This window comes from Elaeis guineensis, chromosome 6, assembly GCF_000442705.2.
Source record: "Elaeis guineensis isolate ETL-2024a chromosome 6, EG11, whole genome shotgun sequence".
NCBI lineage: Eukaryota > Viridiplantae > Streptophyta > Magnoliopsida > Arecales > Arecaceae > Elaeis > Elaeis guineensis.
In genome coordinates this window covers 17263542-17286572 of record NC_025998.2, presented here as the reverse complement: position 1 = coordinate 17286572, position 23031 = coordinate 17263542, and the positions used below count along the sequence as shown (strand labels likewise).

Sequence of the window (23031 nt, the reverse complement as noted above, 5' to 3'; positions counted from 1 at the left end):
GTTCCGCTTCCGACTGCCGACTTCTTGCAATTCCTCTTCCTCTTCCTTCCCAATTCCTGAACACTTGGCGAGCGAGAGCGATGTCGAAGGGAGGGAGAAGGGCGTATCTGGGTGGAGTCTTGGAGTCGCACGTCCGGAGCATCGAAGAGACCTATGAGGTGGGCCATCTCCGCTCTCTTGTTCGATCCTCTTCTCCCAATTCTTTCTTTTGGCTTTCCTTTACTGTTCCTTCTTCGTTGGATGGATTGCAGATGCTCGAGAAGCCCCCCGCTTCGTCTCTCGACAAGGTGGAGTGGTCCCAGGTCACCAAACTCGGCGACGAGATCTCTAAACAAGCAACCATAGGTGCGGCTTTTCTTTACTTTCTTTTGTAATCCGAGTATATTCTTATGGGGTTTATGTGGAGGTTAGCTTTGAATTGTTCCCAGTACTTAGATAGATACTCGAAAACGATGGAAAGCAATATCTTCTATCATAATGGATGAGAAAGTACCCACGATCATGATACTGACATGGCCAAAAAGGGTTTTTATAATTTTGCCGTATTTTTACATACAACTGGATTTTTGTTAGTATTTTAATACCTTTGCTGCCATGGTTCGCAATTTGATTTGGAGTTGTACTGAAATAGATGAATTGCTGGTAGAAGTGCTATTCGGGAGAGAGTTGTATCTTATGTTATTAATGTTCACTTAGCTCTAAACTTGTACAGGTGTTTGATTAAATGCATAAAGAAAAGGACTGATTTCCCCCCTTGCCCTTTCTCTTAGGTCTAGAGCTTTCGTTTCTTTACCCTGAAGACTAGGGCACCAAGAAACACAAGAATAACAAAGTTAACGAGAAGACCCTTTTATTTGCTTTGAAACTTGCTTACTGTTTGCTTTATTTGCCTTCACATAGAACTATTTTATTTTAGTCTAAATGCCTAGGATGATTCTAACTGGATAACATCTAATGGATATGGATTCTTTCAAATTACAGATGTAAATCTGCACATCATGATTGCAAAAATAAATTGGATAATTCCACTGTTACACAAACCCTAAGAGTATGCGGGAACTATTTGACACCCTCTAGTGGACTCTTGAGACTCGTGTCTCTCATTCAACCTTCCTTGGTTCTTCCATGTTCTCATGCCTTGGTAGAAGCCCAATTTTTCTTGCTCCTCTGCTTTTACACTAGTTGAGTGCATGGGTCAAGCTACCTCCTAATAAAAAATGGCCAAGGTTGTGACTGTCGGGCTTGCAGAAATGCGATAGGCAAAAGGCCACTTAGGTCTTGTAGTGGTAACATGAGCATGTTATTGTAATGATGCCCATGAACTAACAGTTCTTATGATAATAAATATGAACAAATACCTGCTGTTCCTATCTAGAAATAAAAAGTAAAGGTTGTATAGAAATCATCTTGTAAGTTGTAACTAAATTATAACAGTGCATTTTGAGGGGAAGTACTTGGGAAAGGACTTTGATATAAACTTTGTTCTATTGACATCCTGATAATTTAATTATAATATCACATTGCCATAACAGGCCTAGTATGATGTATTTGGTGGAGACAAGAAAGTCAAAATTGGTAAGTGGTACATAACTAACCTGAAGGATGGACACCATATTGCAGTAGTGGAGTTACCTTTGCTGCAAATACACTAAACAACCTGCCAAGTGAGGACTGAAATTGATTAAAAGCCAGGCATTTGTTGTGAGTCTCCTTGCTAACGGGAGATGTGGAAACACTGATGAGGAGGCATGAGGATGGGAGTCTGTTGACTGCTGGAAGTTGTTTTGAATTGTATTCTGTTTATCTGAAAGCTTATCCAATCCAGAAAAGGCTCGGGGCTGTAATATAGCTTGGGATGATGTGAATGATGGCTGAAAACAAATGAGTTAATCGAGAAAGATGTGCCATGGAAGGATTACAGTATTGGCTTTTTGTATATTGTATAGTATGATGTGCATTATGCCAGTGAAGAGATACATGATACATGATTGTGTACTTCTGATCATCATAACAGCTTGTATAGCATAATATTGGTTATATTATAGTCAAATATGCAATACACCATGAGAGGATGATACATTATGATGCTCATGCACTTTGTGCTCCACTTGCTCAGGAGGTTCTCAATTTCATAAATGATAGTGCAAGCCTGAAAATTTGATCATTTTTTACCATTGACTATCAACCTAATGCTAATTCTTGATGAATTGCTGCTGCAATTCTGGTCAAGAAAATTGGAAAACAGGGCTTTTTGATTCTTAAGAAGACCAAGTGGAGGGTAAACCATTACTATGGTTTACGTAGGCTAGTCTCGGACTACTGAGGAGAAACCATTGTTTTGAATAGAGGGAAAGGGCCACCTTGGTGTAGCGCAAGGGTTGAGTCCCAGTTTACATCAATTTGTCCAGGGTGTATTGTACCATGCAAACAGGAAATTGGTACTCAATATGCCTCTCGGTATGCAACACACTGACTCATGGTGCTTAGTGTCTCCTTTTCTGTGCCTGCGCCAACTACCATACGTTGTTCCAGTATAATACACATTGGTCCGCTACCAGTACTGTTATTTCAACCCTTCGTGTCGGGAATTGTGTGCCTGAGATACACTTGTGGCAGGAAACCACATGTAAACAATCCCACAAGCAACTAGAAACTATTTTTTTGTGGAAGTTAATTTCAAGGTCCATTTTTTTGTTAAGTAGATTAAAAAGTCTTCAGAGCCTAGGTTATGATCTCGAATCATAAGATATGGCGGAGAGGATGGATAAGGAAGCTATCTGTTATTTTGTTTTCTTCATTTAGGAAGGATTAAGGTAGGCCAGTCATGAAACATTGCATAAAAAGGTCTAGTGTAGCAGGCAAGGAGTGTGCTCACATGGTGCTCCAAATGACTGCAGGATTAGTCTTCTGATAATATTATAGTGTGGTTATAATTTGACTGGAGACTCTCTACATATTCTGATTCTTTAATGCTTTTACTATGGAGATTGTTTTACATGTTTATTAGGTTAAATTTCTTAGGTTGTATGGACAAATCTATTACTTGAAGAAGCTAAAGAGCTGGCTGCTTGAGTATAGGAAGGCCTTAGAGTCCTATTTAAACTAAAAGTCAATTGAAGCAACTGCATGGATATGTAGAGGTTGCAGGGGACAGATATAGAGCGCTTTCTGACTCAACAATGGGAACATAACAGAGAAAAGTGCTTTCGTACACACTCTATCTATCTGGTTAGTGTATTAACATTACTGCATTTATCACTAAGGTTAGTGTATCAAGGTTGCCGCATAGATATGCCCACTCTACCTTTATGCTTATCTATCATTAATGTTACTGCATCATTCTTAGCGCAGATTATATCAGAGCATGTAGTTCATTTAAGATATGTTTTAAACTTTATCAAATTTTTGGATATTACTGTGGAGTGTTTTGAAGGGCCTGCATAATTTGCACTCTGAAGGTAGATAGTACCCGACAAGTGGCAGAGTAAGGGGAATTCCTATCATTCTCTCCCACACTTATTATCCGACAAGTGGCAGAGTAAGGGGAATTCCTATCATTCTCTCCCACACTTATTATCGATCTAAGAATATAACAAGGGACTGATTAACCTAAAAATCACATATGCAGTGTTCCTTCTCTCCTTTTCCTCCGGTCACCTTGTTCCTATTCCACTCTTCTATTTTCCTTCTTTCTTCTCCCAGTGGTGATATCTTACTGAATCAGAACATATATATGTTATTTGTTCTTGTGTGCCCATCTTTCCGTTACTACTGTGATGCATCATTTCTTCTCATGTTTACCATTTTTATATTTCTTTCTGATGAAGATATGGTGTTGAATACCAAATGTCATTGCACGCCTATGTGTGCCTATGCATGTCCTATGTGCATCATGTGTGGTTGTTAAAAATACATGGCAAACATCACAGAAAGCAAAGCAGAAGGGAGAAGTGAAGAAACTAAGGAAAGAAGAGAGAAGAAAGGTTGTGATGATGGTTTTAATAGGTTCATTGTGTACTTTATCAACTAATTGTTTAAGTATGTAGGGTTTTAATTGATTAGGATTCCCTTATGCTGCATTTAATTAGACAACTATGGATTCACCCATCCACTATATCAGTTCCACAAAATTTAGAAGTGGTCAACCTGAATTTGTTGGTGATGTTAGACATGCATCCTCCTAGTTTCCTTTTTTTTTTTTTTTAAACAATCAAATGGCATTTTTTTCTTTTAAATGATGTTTTCCATAAGGTATTGTCCTAAAAGAAACAATGAGTATAAAGGAGTATGCATCACCTTACCTATTCTAGTATTAAACCCAAACCCCTGAGTGCCTCTCCATTCATGAGTTTCTGGTTGTCCATCTCTGTGTAACCCTATTTTCTTGCTGCTAGAACTACTAGCATCTTAACGAAGTTTATCTGATATGGTTCCCTTCTTACTCCAAGGGAAAGAAATACGAAAAAAGTGCATAGCTCAAAGTTGAGGGTGTGTTTATCAAATGTATGAATAAGAAAGAAATCTTTAATAAGACTAGAGGATCATCCTTAAGGTCTGTTGTATTGACTTGTACAGTCCTATACCGATTGTATTGTACCATCCCGTGCTGGTAAGGTATTGGTATGATACTGATATTCGCTTTGGCATATGCACTGAATTAGTCTGTACTGCTCAGAATTGAACAAAACCGTCCATATGGCTGAGAGAGAGAAAAAAAAATATTGAGAGGCTGTCTTGATATAGGATGTGTACTATGCTGCACGTACTTGACTGTACTTACCGAAACAATAACATATCATTGCAGTTCTCAGTTCCTGTTTTCCATACCTTGATCGCAGTCTTACATACTACCTTGCATGCATCATATGTGCCAAACTCTACTCTTTGTAAATGAAACGTGTTTCTCACAAGTTCTCACGTCCATACCCCTTTAGGCGTGTTATCGTATAACAAAAGAAGTAGCCTACTTTTTGCAACTCTTATGCGGTTGAATTTTTACCACTACATGCCCATCAAACGGATTAGCATTTTTAACTCATATATTTCTTAGGTATCTGTTACTGACCAAAAAGACAAGTTGCTAGGCTTCATCACGTTTCACGAATTTAATAAGACCGTGCCTTATAGCTTGTAAGGTCAACTCAATGTATACGTCACAATACAGGAAGGAGTCAATATAGCCATGATGTCTTAGTGCTTTTCAGCTTGGTTGATGTATGATCAAGTTGTTCATTCTCCTTTTGCGGTCATGCAGCTGGAATGCTTTGGAGTGGAGAAACACCTGCTGTCAAAGCACTGGAGGAGAACATGGGGGCATACTGCAATTTGCTTCATGGGTTCCTTTTACTTTGCCATGGTAGCACTGTGGGTGCTGGGCCAACCCTCCACGCGAGCATCTGTGCTTCGGCAAAACAAGTCATTGATTGCAGTCTTTCACTGTTAAGAGAAGCAGTCTCCTCTTGTGGTATGCATTTCTCTCACCTTAATTTTTTCTTTTGAATTTCTGAAATGTCCAAAGTTTTTTAAAATTCTATGTATTAGATTCAAATTTTCCTTGCTTTTACCACCAACAGCAGACAATAAAAATTGGGACAATTATCTGGGATAAAATAACTGATTGAAAAGTCACTCCATCTCTTGGGTCTTAAATTGTGAATTGTAATTGCATCAGACAACATCTTTGTCCAAATAATCGTACGGTTAAATATTTGAAAAAATAAGTCCATCTCTATTTTCGGGCAATTATGTACACGTTTGCTTCAAATGACCTTTTGCATTATGTTTAGGCACAACACTAGGTCGAAAATACAGCAGTTTAATCTTTTTTAATAAATTTTGTGCAGACTCTTGCAGTTCCAACAAAAAATTATCAATCCCAAAGCTGTCGGGCTTGGTTTGGGAAGCATGTGATGCCCTCAAGAAGACCCCCACCACAAACTGCACGGCCATAGGGCGGGCTATGACTCAGGTTGCAGTCTCCGTTAAAGATGTCTTCCGGGAATTGGGAGAACTCAAGCCTGCTGCTTCTGCTGATGATTCAGCTGGTGGAACTTCTGGTGAAGCTGCTGACAAGACACATGACTCTGATGAAGAGGGTGATTCGATTGAGAGCGACCTTGGTGATGACCTGACACCTGAGGAGATGGGCATTGCTCAGTTAGCCATTAGTGTGGTGTCTGATACACTTGCTGTCATAAAAGAGGTCATCCGGTTTATCACTGGCTTGCTCAAGAGTTCAAGTCGTGAGCGCAGCACTGAGGATTATGTTGATTCATTGGAGAGATTGCTGAGCTACTGCCAGGAGATGGGAACCCAGGTTAATGAGCTTGGAGCTTCTGTTTACCCTCCGCAAGAGATTTCTGAAATGAAGTTGATTTCGAGAAAGATGCACAGTGGAGTCGATGAGATGCGTGCAGAAGTTGGTAGCCTTCAAGGCTCATCTGGAGGTGTGTGTGAGGCCTTTGAAGGTCTGCATAATTCCTTGGGGAAACTGGAGTGTAGGTTGGGTGAGGATCTAGTTCCTGAAATGGGAAGACTTGCCATCTAGCATGCCAGAGGTATTTTGTGTAGCATCCGAACTGTTTCTTTGAGCCTACGAGTATGGTTCTGTAGTTGAGGGCCTTTTGTGGAGGAAATCGTTGCAAAACCCATTTAGAAGTGAACTATAAAAACTTAAAAAGAGAGGGAATGTAATGAAATCTAATCTGATCACAATAGGTTGAGTCTAAACTGGTTCCATTATTACGAAGGGACTGAGGAAAAGCAGCTCTTCTATTTTTTTAAAAAAATATTATTTTTAAGCAAACAGAAAGACAAACAAATGGATATTCGTTAAGTAGCACTTTCCAGCAAATCATATTTGCGATATATGTGGAATTTGTAATTGTGATTATTGGCCGAAGTTAATATATTCAAAAAAAAGGAAAAATATTCTGTATTTGATTTTCAATTTTTTTTATCAGCTAATTTACCCAAGACCGGTTATTTGACCATGCTCGATGTCTTTGCATGCGAGGATAAAATGCAAAGAGATAGACATGATTGGATACTAATATGGGTTAGTATTTTGTACCTTTTGCTTCTTTCTACACAATGGTATATATGGTTCACCATGTATGCCTATCACATTGTGTTAATTAGATTTAGATGACAGCCAGAACCTTGTCTCCCTTCAAAAAATTTCTGGCGTCGGACTGGGGTGAACCCCAGCTGAGCTTGATGCGATGCAAGTGCTTGTTTGTGTTCTTCCCTCTTTGTACAGAGTATGGTACTCATTGCGCATTTAAATACTGATCAGATTTATCCATGTCCATATTCTGCACCTTGGTTATAGGGAAGCCCATCTCCTTCCCGCTCAAGTAGGAGTTTCTAGGAGAACGAAATTGGGAAACTAATGAGAACTTTTCTTTTTGTTCTTTCTTTCCCTTCTTTTTTTTTTTTATGAGCAACTCACCAGGGAACCTGAATTCTGAATAAAAGGAAACTTCAATGGATTGGACGCCCAATTCTTGAGTTATGAGAGAAGGGCTTATAAATGAAGAGGGAGAGGAAAAGAGGAGGAAAATTTAAATCAAACAGTTTCTTTTCCCGGTCTTGATGAACCATTAAAATAAATCAGTAATTTTATTTATTTCCATTCAGAAGCAGAACAAAGAGTAGGGAAAGAAGAGCTTTTATCAAACATTCATGAATTAATTTACGCAACCTGAGAAATCAATAGAAATCCATTTTAAACTAGTTTACCAATGATTTTCTTATGATTTGTATGCTTTGTCACATATGGGTAAAATATTTTTGCTTTATCTGTGATCATAATTTCTGTTTACCACATTAGAATCATTCTTAACCATCATTTCCCATCTCCCTCCCCAACCTCGCAGCGCCGGTAAAACATCCGTGTTTCATAACTAAATGAAATGCAAGATCTTTTTGAAACTGTCTGATAATCATGAAAAGGAAATGGATTTAAAGAATCACCTCAAAGTCCCGGGGTTTTAACACCAGAACTAAGTTTTGATTTGGAGTACTTTTCAAGGATTGCTTCTGCTTCAGAATGATCAAATTCCAAACGCCAAACCAGAAACTATCAAAATGCCTTATTTTTTTTGGGTAGGATAAGGGAGGGAAACAGCTAGAAAAAACAAGCTGTCATAAGTAAGTCTCAATAAATTTTGACCACAGTGGTTTCCATTCATTTGTGTTAGCTTCATTAGGCAAAATAAAATACACAGAAGAGAATTCCAGAGAAAAATTTCATTTGGTTAAACGGTGGCACAACTCAGGAATCAGAATGCAACATCATCTACTTTAACTGGATCAACTAATAAACCACTCCTGCTAGCTGGTGTACAAATATGTAATTACATATCAAATCAAACTAGAATAACAGAAGAAACCCAAGGCTCCCATCCACCTATATACAAAAATATACGTTGGGTATGGTCATGATACAAAAACAAATAGAATACTAAATGTAAACAACACTTACCTCTAGTGTGCTTGTGATACCTAATGGGTTATCATGGATCCATTTGAAGGCAAATTATGCATTAGGCAAAAGCAGTTAACGACCAATTAGCTTCACCATCCATGCACCACCGAAGTAGAGACCTAACAGTGGCCCTGCCAACAGTATCTGGGTCAGCGGATCAGTTGACGGTGTAAGCACAGCGGCAGCGACAACAGCACCAACCACAACATATCTCCAGATGGAGAGCATTTGGTCCCCAGACACCAAACCAACCTGTCCCAACAAGAGCTGTATAACCGGAACCTGCAAATCAACAATTAAAAAGCTTGTGTCATAAGTCGGGAAGCCCTGGATACAAAATAGTAATTAGTATCAGCTTCCTTGACTTTGAACACTATCGGTCCTGCAACCAGAATCCACGACCCTTATCCAACAAACATCTCTAAAAAATCTATAGACATGACCAGGATCAATCCAATAAAACAACAACAGTTTTGGACTACCACTCAAGCCTTATACCTACTGAGAAGATCATATATTAACTGTTAAGATACTCTTGGTCTTCAACAGAAGCAATGACGATATTTGGATGCCAGAAAAAAAATGCATGGCATGAAAGATAAGACAGAAGGGTGGCCAATGTACTAATTGACAAAAAATAATAATAAATAACAATTGCAGAACACATATATCACAAGTAGCAGAACAAAATTGTATTTTTTTTTTCTTTTTTCTTTTCTTTTTTTTTTTTTGTGTGTGTGCTGCATGAACATGTATATGAGAGAATGAGATGGGCTGGAAAAAAAATTGACAAGTTCCATTGGAACTACGTGAGCATGCTATGAGATGTGTGCATGCCCAGAGAGAGAGAGAGAGAAAGCAAAGACAGCAGAAAACTTAGAAGGTATTATTTGTAATCTCTACTTACTCTGTCCATAAGAGAAAACCTGACTTGTCGAGGCATAATGTGGTTTCATGACAGGGATTTCTAAAGTAATATGCTCTCATATCAGAATTGAATAGAAATGTAATGGGAATATTCAACAGTACCTGAAATGACAATCCTGTGCTGAACATAAGCACAAGCACAAACTCAAAGTATTGATCAATAGACCATATTGACTCCACTGCCCCTTCCGCATAATTGACAAAGAAATTTAAGGCTGCTGGAGTTAGAATTGAATAGGAGAAAGCAATGCCAGCATAAAAGAGCACTGACGAGCCCAGGACAATAGGCCCTAGGAACCTTCTTTCGTCTCTTGTTAGACCAGGAAGAACAAATGCTATGACCTCATAGAGAATGACAGGACTCCCCAGAAGAAGCCCACAGTAACCAGATACCTGCTTAGCATTAAAACACTTATATCATAATGAGCAGAATCACTTCCTAAAACTGCTGCATATTGACAGATTTAAACCATCAGAAGTGCCATGAGTAAGAAAAAAAGCCCTTCATGGTAAATTCAATTTAGTTTTTAATTATACATGACTGAAGGTATATATTTATATATATCTATGTATATATATTTGGACCTTGTCTAATCCCACTGAAGTCGGTTTGAGACCCAGACAGAGGGAGGGAGGGGGAGGGGGGGTTTAAGAACCCAATGTGCTATAAATTGGATTTACTGAGTTGTATTAAACAAATACATCTGACGAGGAGTATCAGCTTCAAGAAAACTGGTGCAGTTACAAGACAAACAAAAAATATGCCTCAGCAGTAATTACATAGAATAGCATCTGATAAAGACAATAATAAGTAAAGACAGCCATTTTCTCAAAATTTTACCTTTAAAGTTGTAAAGAAAAACTCCCCAGGAGATAGTTGCAGAAAGCGAACTCCTTGAGCACTTACAGGTGCTTCAAGGAGCAATATTAAATCCTTTGAAAAAGCAAAGCAACCTAACATAGCAGCTCCTACAGCCAAAACAGAGACAAATATTCTCTGGCGAAGCTCCTCTAAATGGTCAAAAATGCTCATCTCTTTATCATCAGGAAGAAGTTCTTTGCTAGGATAAATAAAATTATAGAGAGTGCTTTGCCCATTATCTTGCTTGATGCTCTCTGGGGAGTCTTCTCGGAAGTTTTCTGCCACACCAAAAAGTTACCAATAGAATTTAGGTCATGGATAGCAAAGTTATGCATTTCTAGCAAAGTTATGTATTTCCATTCCATGTTGCATCTTCAGATAAATGATCATGGTTGCAGTACTTCCGAGCTAACCTAGCAAGATTTAGAAAGTTATGACCAGTACTAGGTAAGAACATCTGTTATTTCAAGACAAATTAGATAAATAAATAGGAAATTATCAGCGCAATTATAGCTTTATAAAGGTGCCAGTAAGTAACAGGACTCAATTGAACATTTGACAATAACTGCAGAAGACAGAGCAACTTCTGAAATCTCAAACAATTATATGAAGAATAGTTATGTATGAGTGAGAGTGGTTATAAACATGACCAAACCGGACATTCATTTTCATGGAGTGGCAACATAAAGTAATTGAACATAAGTTATATGCATATGCAGACATATAGCAATTCAAAAATTTGCATGAAATTCCATACTGTATACACTAGCCTTCATCCACAAGATAAGGTATTGTTATTTTTGGAGATCACCTTATTACTGGGAATCCAACAGTTATCCTCAGTATCAATACAGAACTATATGTAGACGCAGAAGGATGCTATGAAAGTGGTGAATCAAGGTTCTAATCCTTGCCTGCAATAAACAGCATAAAAGAAGGCATGAGGCACATGTCTAACATGTCCTTCATTGTCCATGCCAGCTTCTTTTACTCATAAATACCTCAAGCATTCTCCTTGGCCACTGGTAAGGAACTCATCTTGAGGCATCTAAGGAGTTAATTCTTGCAACATCTTCAAGTTAGATTTCATACAAAAAGAAAACTTCAGTATGCCTCAGCTGTTCTTGGGCATCTTATCGGTTAAAAACAGATCTAAGCAAATGTAATGCCTTAACTACGAGCAACTTTCCTAATATCCTTTACTCCAAAAGAGATAAAAAATGAAGGCCGTGAAAGTATACCTACTTCCATGGAATGAACTTACATTTTTGAGTTCATGAACCGATGTCCATTGGATCACTACCTTGCATGTTTAAACTTCCTTTGTCCCAGGTCTCAGTTTCATTTGAAGTCTTAACCAACAGTTCTAAAAACTATGAAAAACATGACACATGCATCCGTAATAACTCCTCCATTTATCCTGAGTTCTTCAAGGAGTAAGCATGATAGGTTTAATTTCAAAATATTTAGGGGGCATTCAAAAAGATGTCAGCTGAAGCTTGGCTTTTTAGGAGATAGGAGGGCTACAAAAGCTACAATAGCCCATTGACTTAACTTTAGGTAGGTATTATGTGCTACTTTACATGTGATTTCAAGCAGAGATTCCAATGCTTCCCATGTGTAGCAAATTACCTCGAGCATCCATTATTCAAGTAAGTGCCACTCATCTTTGGTTGATTTGAATATCCATTTCTTCCATGAACCTTGACAATATCTTTATCATTTTAATATTCTAAAGTTCCTTTACTATAGCTCCAAATATTCTGACAACTAGATGAGGATTTTTTTTTTTTTTTTGGTATGCTTGCCATAGAAAAGAAGAACCTTTATTAGTTATGCCTTGAACTTGGCAAGTGATGAGGAATGTTCATGATGACCAACTCCTATAATGAAAAGGGGAAAGAAAAGAGAAAAGAAACAGAGATGCTAAAGAGGATAAAGGAGATTTAAGAGAGAGTAGAGGAGAAAAGAAAAAAAGCTAGGCAGGGAAGAAGGAAAGAGGGAGGAACAAAAGTAGGGAGGGGAGAGATAAGAGGGAAGAAAGTTGGAAGAGCAGGGATAAAAGAAGATGCAAAAAGAGGTTCCAGTCCAAAACCTTAAACACTACCATCCATTAAAGAGAATTGCATGCATAAAAAGGAAGGTTTTAAGTATAACGACTCATTAAAACTCAAACTTTACCCAGCATAATTTCACATATTAATTTCTTTGGATATAGTGTCACAATTAGTTTCCTTCTACCAAACTTCACCAATCAAAGAATTTTCAACCATCTCACTGAGAGAGGAAAGTGCAGACGCATATCAACCACTCTTGATACATGTTTTAAAAACCAAAATATAAAACCTGATTTCAGGCAAACACTTGTGCAACAATCTTCCGATCTGTGGTGCAACAATTCTAAGACATTCCCTCTAAAATCTCAATCCTGTTCACCCACATTCCATAGTAGAAAAAGTATATTTACAGATCACATGAAATCTATAATATTAGATAGAAACCACATAGTTATATCCTTTTTCTCTATATAGAACTCTACATTTATAAGCGTATCACAAACCCATATAACAAAGACAACTGAATCAACTAGCACCATCAAAACTCAAGTAAAAATCACAAAAGCAGGATATAATTTACCCCACATTCACCCCCTCTTCGTCCTTCTTCCTAATATTAAAAACCTAATAGCTGTCGGAATTACCGAAATAGATCAGATCATGGTACGCTTTTCTACTTCTTTGCGCTAGTAGGCTTCAAACTTGCAACAATATCACCAAATCATTAACACAGGAACAACTTTAAACCAACAAAGCTACAAAAACCAGACCTCGCTTCAGGAAAACTACTAAGTTAGAGCCAAACATAAAATTAAAAAAAAAAAAAAAATCGAAAGCCATGGTAAGTCGTGATTTTGTATGATTTTGCATGATTGTTAAGACAACAAGTCATGATACTGTCGCTTGCTTGTGTGGTGAAAATTCATAAAAATCCATCAGAGCATGAAATTGGAAAATTCTATGTTGAGTAGGATCTTCAAAGTTGATGTTTTTTCTTATTTCTATCATCAAAGTTTCTCATTTACCAACCAAACACTTCCCAAAAATCTCTAACTTCTAAAAATTAGAAAACATTGAATATGCGAAAATGATAACAATCCATACTTTTTAAGTTAGCAAATATCTGAAAATTGGAATCTCTAAGAAAATTCGAAGGAATAGTTGAAAAAAATGCAGAAAACCCTACCAGGTCTTTCCTCGACGGTGGCCCCAACACCGGCCAATAGCTGCTGCTGTTGCTGCCCCTCTCTGGCATCGTCTTCGAGAGCGGAGCGGAGGAGCCGACGATGCCTGTGGGGAGAGCTCGGGAAAGGCGTTACTTTGATCCGCGGGGCAGCGTACCGGTGCTGCTTGGCCGCACCAAGGCGGCGGAAGCAGCTGCTAATTTGTGGATGGGAGAGCAGAGCCGTGCTTCCCATCTCTCTTCTCTTTCTCTCGCTCTCTTCCTCTGGACTTTTCTCCTCCTTCTCGTTTAGAAGCGGGTCGAGAGGTGTGCCAGAAGTGGCTGCCGTAACCGCTAGATATTGTGACGGCTCTTTATTCCTCTCCTCTCGCTCTTCTTCTTTGTTTTCTTGACCCCGGTAATTAGTGGAATTTGCACGGCTCTGCCGCCAGCCAGACCCTGGTTCAAAACAACGGCATTCCTTAAATAAGCATTGGAGAGCTCATGTTATGTAGCAGAAAGATAGATCAATAGTGGCATTAAGATTAACAGATGATATTCGTTAAAAAAAAAAAACACACAGTGTATGTATGGCCATTGTCCAATTATTTGTTATTTACATGATATTCTTGATATAAATAATATCTTCAAAATTCTTTTTTTCTCTCAAAAATATCATATAAAAATACTGTTACGTTTGGTGAACAATTTAAAAAATGACGACGTTATATTTTTGTTATAATTTTCTTATTTTAATGATAAATAATTTGAAAATACACAACATATTATAAATAATAGTCATTAATGATTTTTTTTTTGGGTATAAGTCAATAATGATTTTGGTGGTGGCTTGGTACGATGGAATAATGCTACTATTGAAACCTTGCACCTAGCCACAACCGTATCCAAATGGTTGACAAAGATATTAAAATTATAGTCCAAGTTCAGTTTGAAATATAATGTAATATTTCCATCTTGTTATTAGGTCGAGCATTGCCATGGATGCATAGAACATTGGTCTATTAATGGTCACTTTGTTTAGAGATGCAATTGAGCTTAACAAAGTTGAGTATCAAGCCAATCTTAACTTCAGTTTTTCCGGTTTGGCTCATACTAAGATTAGATTTTAGCTTTTATTCGACCAAGTCAAGTTTTTATTTTGCAAATTAGCTCATATTTAGATACAGTCATCTATTAATGAAGCTTTTAGAATTTTCTAAGCCTGACTCATTTACTAAGTCAATACCAACGAGCTATAGTTGAGCCGATCTCATAACGTTCAAGAATAGCTCGAATCTTTATAGCCCTAATCCTATCATGCAGCATAAAGTTTCAGCTCTGATAGTTCCACACTATTAGATTTAGCGATGAAAATAGATTTGCTAAAAGGCCAAATTTTGTACTATTTGTCACACTTTTAAGAACTATGCAAAATTTTTACTGAAGATTGACCCCTTTTGCATAGGATTCATGGCCTATTTTCTTCTTCGCTTGTTATCTAATTATGACGTACGTATCGAAGGTAGCTATTAATTTGAGGAAAAATTATTGGTTGGACTTGGTTTATAGTGAATCATGGATAATTTATTAGTTAGGAGGAAAAAGGCATTAAATACATAGTAGGGCATGTTGTTAAGGAGACAAAAAATATTAAATACATGTTAGTATATGTTGTCATTATATATATAATTTAAAAAGAAAAAAGAAAAAAAGGATTAAATTGTTAGTGGTCCTTTATGAACCAAATCCCACCAATAATTTTTTCAATTTGAGATAGCCGGACCTATGGGTCATTATGCCATACTGGATCAGCAAAGACTAGGCTCCTTAACCCCATTTCCCTAAATCTCCATCACTCTCATCAGTTTCAAGCCCCAAGAATGGTGACTTCTAGTTTGCCCGGTCTCCATCCCTCAACCACTGAGGTGGTGAACAATGTGGAGCCGGCAATCTCTGAGGTACAATGGCCAACTATGGAGAAGAAGAATATTGCTAAAGATGTGCTTTATCATAGTAGCCAAATAACTAAGGCCGAGAAAATATGACTCGACCTATCAATCTGACTTATGTTCGATCTATCATAAACAGGTTTGGATTTAAGCTAAATAAATTTTGGTTATAAACAGATTGATCCTTTTAACCTGCTTAATATTTGGATCAGATTTGGATTTCAGTTATCTTATCCGTTTAACCGGTTTAATATTCAGATCAGGTTGAATCATATAACTTATTTAACTTATTTAACCTATTTAAGATCTATTTAATCTATTTAAAATCTGCTTAACCTGTTTCTGATCCATTTAATCTAACTTATTTAATCTATTTAATCTAACTCGATCTGTTTAATAAATAGATTAAACGAGTTGGATTGGATTATCTATTTAATAAATTAAATAGTCGAGTTCATATCTGAATTTTTGATCTGTTTAATAAACAATGGGATTCATATCTGAATTTTTGTTCCAACCCATATCGATCAGATCTGATCCGATCCAATTGCCATCCCTACCAATAACCCTACAAAACCCCCTCCATCCTCTCCCAAGACATTAATGGACTCGAACTATTTTGTTAGATCTTATCCCTCCGAAGCAAGGAGCCTCATTCAAGATCATACGAACAATACCTTGCTGGCTTAAGAAATTTGCCTTTAATTACTTGGTCGAGTTCCCAAGACCAATCATTTATGGCGGTGAAGGTGGATATGGAAAGGGTTCATGATCAGTTGGGATTTTTTGTTTATCAAGCTTATCAAAGGCTATCTGGAAACCAACGTCCTTTTCAATCCTTTCCAATAGAACCCTTTGTTAGGGGTGTAAGTGGATTGAAGAAAATCTAAAATTCAAATCGATCCAAACTGAACTAGAGGATTGAATCGAATTTTTGGACTTTGATTTTAGATTTGTAGTTAATTTTTAAAAATTTTAGACTTTAAACTTAGATTTAGATTTAATGTTATAAAATTCAAATCTAATCTAAAGTCCAAACTATTGGTCTAAACCAAATCCAATCCATTCTTCTAGTTTGGACTTTTGGATTTTACATACACACACATATATATAAAATAAATTAATACTACAAAATAGTACTAATATAATAATATATATAATTTAACATATGTATATGTATATATATAATAATTTAATATTGTAATATAATACTTATATAATAATATTTATAATATAATTTAATATATACAATATATTTTTTTTGGTGAGATTAAATACTTGAATGAAAAAGAAGAAGGATTTTTAAAATTAAAAACCTTTTTTTTCTTTCATTTCAAATTATTATAAATATCAATTGACTCAGCATTTGGATTTTTGGAACACGACTGATCCTCAAAGGTAATGAATGGAAAAAACAGCACGTCATTTCATTTTAAAGAAAAGGTATGAAAACATATTTATTTTGAATCAGAGAGAGAAATACACTGGAGTACCAATGTCCACCATGCATCTGAATATACATATGGTAATCATCCATTACCAGAGCACCTAGTTTACACGTGCGCTAATGCTTTTCAGGATAATATATATAATTTTATTTTATTAATATGATATGAAAATAGAAAAAGTATCATTTATCAATATATAATAATTTTTTTAAAAATATACAATAGAATAAATATACTATAAACTACATATAGTATAAAATATAACAATAATATTTATAAAGTTTTTAATAAATAATTATGCATTTAATTTAACAATATAGTAATAATTAAGAATAACAAAATAATAATAATTAAATAAAAAACTAATAATAAAAGTAACAAAAACTATTGAATCGAACTCCTCTTTGATGTCAAGCTAGTAGCCACAAATAGTTATCATGGGAAGGGGTAGAAGAAAGGAACATATATAATGCATAACAAATATATATCATTACAGTTCAATTAGGTTATTTTATATAGTAAATAAACATACTACTAATAATATTCTTGACATAGAAAGGTAGTATAACATGAAATTGCTAGTAGTAGTACTAATATATAATGTTATCAGAATTAGGATCTTGCCTAGGATCGATGAAGGATCCTTAGAAATCAGGATTGAATCGTAGGATCGGATCGTAGAATCGTAAGTTTCTACGAACTTCAATAATCGTGAGATCCTAAATCCAATCGAATTCATATAACTTGATTTTGAATTAGGATCTAAATTACAGTTTAATGTATGCAAAAGTTCACAAATCCAGTCCAATCCAATTCGAACTTTTTAGACTGGATTGAATTGGACCAATAGAATATTTGGTTTGATTTTGGATCCAAATTTTCAAGTTCAAAATATTTCGGATTGAAATTAGATTTAAGTATAATCCAATCCAATTCAATCTATTTACACTCCTACCTTTGTAGCTGGTTTGAACCTCATGGCAAGGTTGCCTTTATCCATTTTCTTTATATCTGATTGGAACCCTGCAATGGTGGGTTCCAACCTTCAATGGCAAGTACCCTCCTCGATCTGGGCTATTCTTTTTCTGGTCTTCCATTTTTACCAGTATGTGATAATAGACAAAGGACCTCCAAACTAGATGGCATTGGATTTCAGAGAAGAGAGGAGGAAGTTCCTTGTGAATTTCCATATCCATCTCCATGTTGGCAGCTATTTTATCACTACTTTTTCAGTTGAAAGCGGCAACTGGGTTTCAAGGAACATAGAAGATGACCACCGTTAGTGAAACATGATTATAGCCATGAGACAAATTATTACAATACACATATCCAGTTTCAACAAAAAGCAGAAGAAAATAAAAGCCGAAAAAGCCCACGAGAAGGATACAATTAATCGACTTTAATGACAGCAGAAAGGGTTCTACGATTCAAGCTGGGCATACCAGATACCCTGGATCTTCACTTCCTTGGGAGTCTTAGCCCCCAAATCGGTATCAGAAGGCTGAACGCTCTCAAACACTCCGATCACCTCCCCCGACTCTGGCTTGCTCTTGGTCACGCTCAACGTGATCGACCCGGTCGACGACGACGTGTTCTTTATGTTCTCCTTGGTGAGCTCCTCCTCATCTCCTCTCCCTCCGGCCGGCAAAGCCACGGCATTGTCATAACCAGTAGAACCTCCCCTCCCCTTGGGGTCGAGGAACGACGAGCCCCGGTAGCTGGGCACCAAGAACTGCCCTCCGAAGCTCTCCGGCTTGCCCGAGGCCACGAGCTGCTTGATGGTAAACAGGAATGGCACTCTCTCGCCACCCGGGAGCTGGACGGTGACCGCGGCGTAGTCGATGCCATCCTTCTCCTCGAAGGTGACCGAGCCGTTGGGAGAGACCTCGAAGGGGCCCTCGATCTCGTCGAGAGTGTAGGTGAGGCGAGTCATGAGCTTGGTTTTCTGGAATTCAGGGGGGGCGTTCTTGCTGACGCCCTCGGCTTTGACGGTGAAGGAGGTGGGCTCGAGGCAGAGCTTCTTCATCTGGTACTTGCCGGGCTTGAAGGCGAATGAGTCGACGCCGCCCTCGATGGTCGGGCACTGGTTGGCGGTGCCCGTGCCCTTCACTTCCATGTATGTCTTGCTCTGGATCTCATCGTACGTCAGCCTCTTGGGCACTCCCTCTGCGTTCGCTCCCTGTTTCATGTGGCCACCGTGACAAGCGATTGGAGACGAAACAAAACTAGGAGAAAGAAACTTTATCTTTATACATAGATATAAAATATATATCTAGAACAAATAATAATAATAATAATAAGGTTCAAAATTCTGATCCTCCTAAGTAGGAGCTACAAGAAGAAAGCATATACAGAGGTTTCTACTTTCTACTTCTATAACCATCATGAGAGCAGATCTTTTGGTGAATTGAATACTTCTTGGTTGTTAATTAGTGGCCTATGAAGAATTCCCAAGGGTCTAGCTCTAACTTGTGGGAAATTTTATTTGTAACATCTAAAGTTCGGGGAGGGATTGTATGTAAAAACGAAGTGTCGATAGCGTTTCTACCGCAACGACGAGGGCCGAGGTGGCGAGGGCGAAACCGGCGAGCTTGGTGGCGTCGGCGCATTTATGAGCCAGGTCTCGGAGATCCGACTGGAGCGAGCAGGTGAGCCGGGCTCCAGCCGGCTCGAAGCCGAAGGCCTTGGAGAGGTGAGAAGAGGTTCTCAGTTGCTGCCCGGCGAGGGTCCGGCCCGTAGCGCCGACCTTAGCCGGTTGCATCAACGTAGCCGCGGCTTGGAGCGACGCTGCCATCCTTCTCTTCTCCTTCGCTTCGCTCTCCCTCCCTCTCTCCCTTTCTCCGAGCAATCTATCCGAATCCCTTTTTGTGGGGGAGGGGACGTCTTATTTGGGCGGTGGATAAGAGGATCGGATAAGGGATTCTCTCTCATTGGTGCCCTGGAGCTATGGTGCCCGTTCTCTACCTTCACACGTGGCAGTCCAGTATGCTTGTCATTGTTCGTGTGTGGTGCTTATAGGATGTGGCCCAAGTGGGCCACTCTAGTCGCAGGATCACGGAAGCCAACCAATGGACACTTGCCGTGTCGAGTAAAAACAACCTCCGTCAACTCGAGCCCAATTGACGCCTGACGGCACCCACAATCGTGGTTGATTCCGTACCACCAAAGAAAACTTAAAATCGTTGTTAAACCTGCTTTTAGGATTCTCTGCTACACAAACACAGATATTAGATCCATAAGATCTTTCAGGCGGCTATGTATGAGGATAGTAATGGATTTCAGTTATTTATCTACTGCAATAGTAACTTTCTCTCATCAAACAATAACACTGTTACTACTGGGACTATGGTATTGAATGTGCTTGATGAACTGTGAGCATTGTCACATTACTGGATGGAAGGATGACTTACGAGATTTTTTACATCATGAAGAATTCTCACAATCTTGTGGAGGAAGAATGATAGGCTTTTATATCTTGATATGTAATGCTAATATAGTTAGAAGCGCAGAATGCAAAGCATATATGTGGCAATCAACATGTCACAGAGTTATCTTTCGTCAATCAAATTATGAAGGATACAAGTGTCTTACATGGAACTTATTTTAAGCTACCTATAGTCTAATAGAAAAACATTAAAGGGTTAGTTGATATGTGGGCAGTGTCATGTTTTTTTTTTTTCGTTATAAAAATCAAAATCAACATAATATTCAAAATATTACACCCTGGGTCCATCATTTGGGTCGACCATACGACATGACCATATGAACTCCTAGTAAGTCTTAAAGATCGTACAAAGCCTATAAAAATAGCTACATCGCTCAAACTCTACAATCAAACTCATCCAATGCTACATATCTTGAACTCTGGAAGGAAAGAAAAAATTAGAGATATGAGCATTACAGTCCAGTAAGAATCCCATCATAATTATACGGATATAATATGTAGTTCAAAATAATAAGTGAGCAAAATCAAAGAAAAATCATAAGTCATAAAATCTTGTATCAGGCATATAATACAACTTAGTAATTACATATATAAAACTATATTACCAATCATGTATTATCATAAATCCATCATAAACATTACTAGTGGATTCATATGACTCACAATTCATGTTTCATTAACATGTTCTAAATCAATGGTTGCTTTTCAGTTTGGATAATCATAGTTATGCTTCAGTCTATGACCGGCAAACCATACCTCATACTTTGATTCATGGTGGCAAACCATAATATCTGCACTTCAATTCACGATAAAAAATCAAAATATCCACATTTCGATCCGCTGTGATAAACTTGAAATATCCGTACTTCAGCCCACGGTGGCAAACTAGGATGGCATAATTTGGAGCAATCCAAGGTATCGCGATTCTGGATTCAACCTATGATCGATAATCCACATAATGGCTAGTCCAAATCTTTTTACACAATCAATAAATCATTCAATAATTTCATATTATATTTCTTATTCAATTTTAAAATATCAGATATCATATTTTCAACAATCAAAACAATCCACATATAATATATATATATATATATATATATATATATATATATATATATATATATATATATATATATATATATATATAATAAATCTTATATCTAATATAAAGTCAAAAATCATCAGGGTGTAAAATATATATAAGTACATGGATGATCAAAGAGATCTTTTACCTTTACTACTTTCACACTAGCAACCGATCTACTTATCGTATAGGCTCTGACTTTGTCAAAGAAAAGACCTTAAATAATTGACTGCTCTACTCCTTAAAAGCTGTTGAGCCTCACATATCGTGGATGGGTTTCTCAGCTGCATTTATAACCAGTCCTAAGCAAGTTATAATTGGCCTGGAGGACATAAGAAGTTGATCACAAAATAAAAGCAGAGGGCATTACTGGAATCAAATAATTGTTTCTCAAGAAGTATTCTTTGAAGCCGCTTCTCTATAAACCATTAATGCAAACAACAAATCTTGACTTCTGTTGCGGCCAATCCCTCGTCGTTGGTCGTCGGGAACAAACGCCTGCAAAAAAAAAATTCACGCTGACCGAAGGTGGCTCCGACGGGATCCTCCGACGATCAAGTCAGAGAGAAGACTGGGCAACAGTGAAATGAAGACAGAGAGCTCAATCGAGAGAGAGAGAAGCAAGCCTGAGAGTTTTTGAAAAAGGACCCCTCGCACTGTTGCCTTCCCCGATATATATAGTGGAGCGTGGTATGGCACCGTCATTAATGGCACGGACAATTGAAGAATTGTCAATTCACTGTAGACTGTCGAGTCGTCGTGAAGGTGTCGCATCGTCGTGGGGCTGTCAACTCGCTAGGGTTGACCCACGTCTTAGGTGGGATAACACCCTTAGGCGGCAGTGCCGCATGCTGTTGTCAGGACTGACAGTCTCTGACAGTAGTACGGCGATTGGAGAAGTCGACCGACCTTAGGTCGGTGGCCAGTTGAGGGGCGTCGGATGGAGATTCGGACCCCTCTGTCGGTCAGTCGGGCATGTCGCGGGGGTCGGACACCGGACCCCCCTCGGTGTGGTCGGTCGGGAGGACGGAAAGGGTCCGCCCGACCGACATACTCTCGGTCGGTCGGTATATCCCAACAGTTGCCCCCCCACTCCTGAGCCTGATGTCGCATTAGCCCGCGTCTCCACGCAGGCGGGACGTTGGGCGAAAAGAGTGGACTCCTCGCTGCGTCCCGGACCAGGTTTGCCGACTTCACCGACGGGTGGTTCGGGCAGGTAGACGTCGGGTGTCCCGTTGTCTGATGATGGGACGTCAAACAATCTGGTGCCGGGCAATCGGTTGCCGGACGATTCGATGTCAGGCGATCGGATGCCGGACGATTCGGTGTCAGGCGATCGGGTGCCGGACGATTCGATGTCAGGCGATCGGGTACCAGACGATTCGATGTCAGGCGATCGGGTGTCCGGCGCCTTTTGGGGAACGTAAACCGCCGCCCAGCGCCGGTTCTGGGAGCGCGGGGCGCTGTCAGGCGTCCCATCGGGAACGCGAATCACCATGGGCAATTTAATTCTGAATCGCGGCCCTTCCGCCACGTGTCAGGGGTTATCGGGCCGGCGTCCTTCGCATTAATGAAGGTGGCGTGGCCTTCCCGGGATGGGTGC

At 38.5% G+C, this 23031-nt stretch overlaps 3 protein-coding genes across 5 annotated transcripts; 1 reads left to right on the top strand and 2 right to left on the bottom strand.

Moving 5' to 3' along the window:
* On the top strand, positions 1–6853 carry LOC105047070 (uncharacterized). The gene is made up of 4 exons (XM_010925862.4): positions 1–158; positions 252–345; positions 5255–5464; positions 5844–6853. Exons 1-4 carry the CDS (start codon positions 81–83, stop codon positions 6545–6547), a joined length of 1086 nt encoding a protein of 361 aa, XP_010924164.1. The 5' UTR covers positions 1–80; the 3' UTR covers positions 6548–6853.
* Positions 6117–13920, bottom strand: LOC105047071 (sec-independent protein translocase protein TATC, chloroplastic). Of its 3 annotated transcripts, none has more exons than XR_012142063.1 (5): positions 13524–13920; positions 10260–10558; positions 9521–9811; positions 8489–8773; positions 6117–6134 (listed from the first exon to the last, which is right to left on the bottom strand). XR_012142063.1 is itself a non-coding variant. In XM_010925863.3 (4 exons), the coding sequence occupies exons 1-4, from the start codon at positions 13753–13755 to the stop codon at positions 8564–8566; spliced, it is 1032 nt and encodes a 343-aa protein (XP_010924165.1). In that variant the 5' UTR covers positions 13756–13920; the 3' UTR covers positions 8239–8563. The 3 variants fall into 3 exon arrangements, 1 of the variants encoding a protein (XP_010924165.1); XR_832383.3 differs by lacking the exon at positions 6117–6134 and adding an exon at positions 8239–8413; XM_010925863.3 differs by lacking the exon at positions 6117–6134 and having other exon boundaries at positions 8239–8773.
* A 4255-nt stretch (positions 13921–18175) lies between these two features.
* Positions 18176–19802, bottom strand: LOC105047072 (oxygen-evolving enhancer protein 1, chloroplastic). Its single transcript, XM_010925864.4, has 2 exons — positions 19445–19802; positions 18176–19075 (listed from the first exon to the last, which is right to left on the bottom strand). Exons 1-2 carry the CDS (start codon positions 19688–19690, stop codon positions 18317–18319), a joined length of 1005 nt encoding a protein of 334 aa, XP_010924166.1. The 5' UTR covers positions 19691–19802; the 3' UTR covers positions 18176–18316.
* Between the last annotated feature and the right edge of the window lie 3229 nt (positions 19803–23031).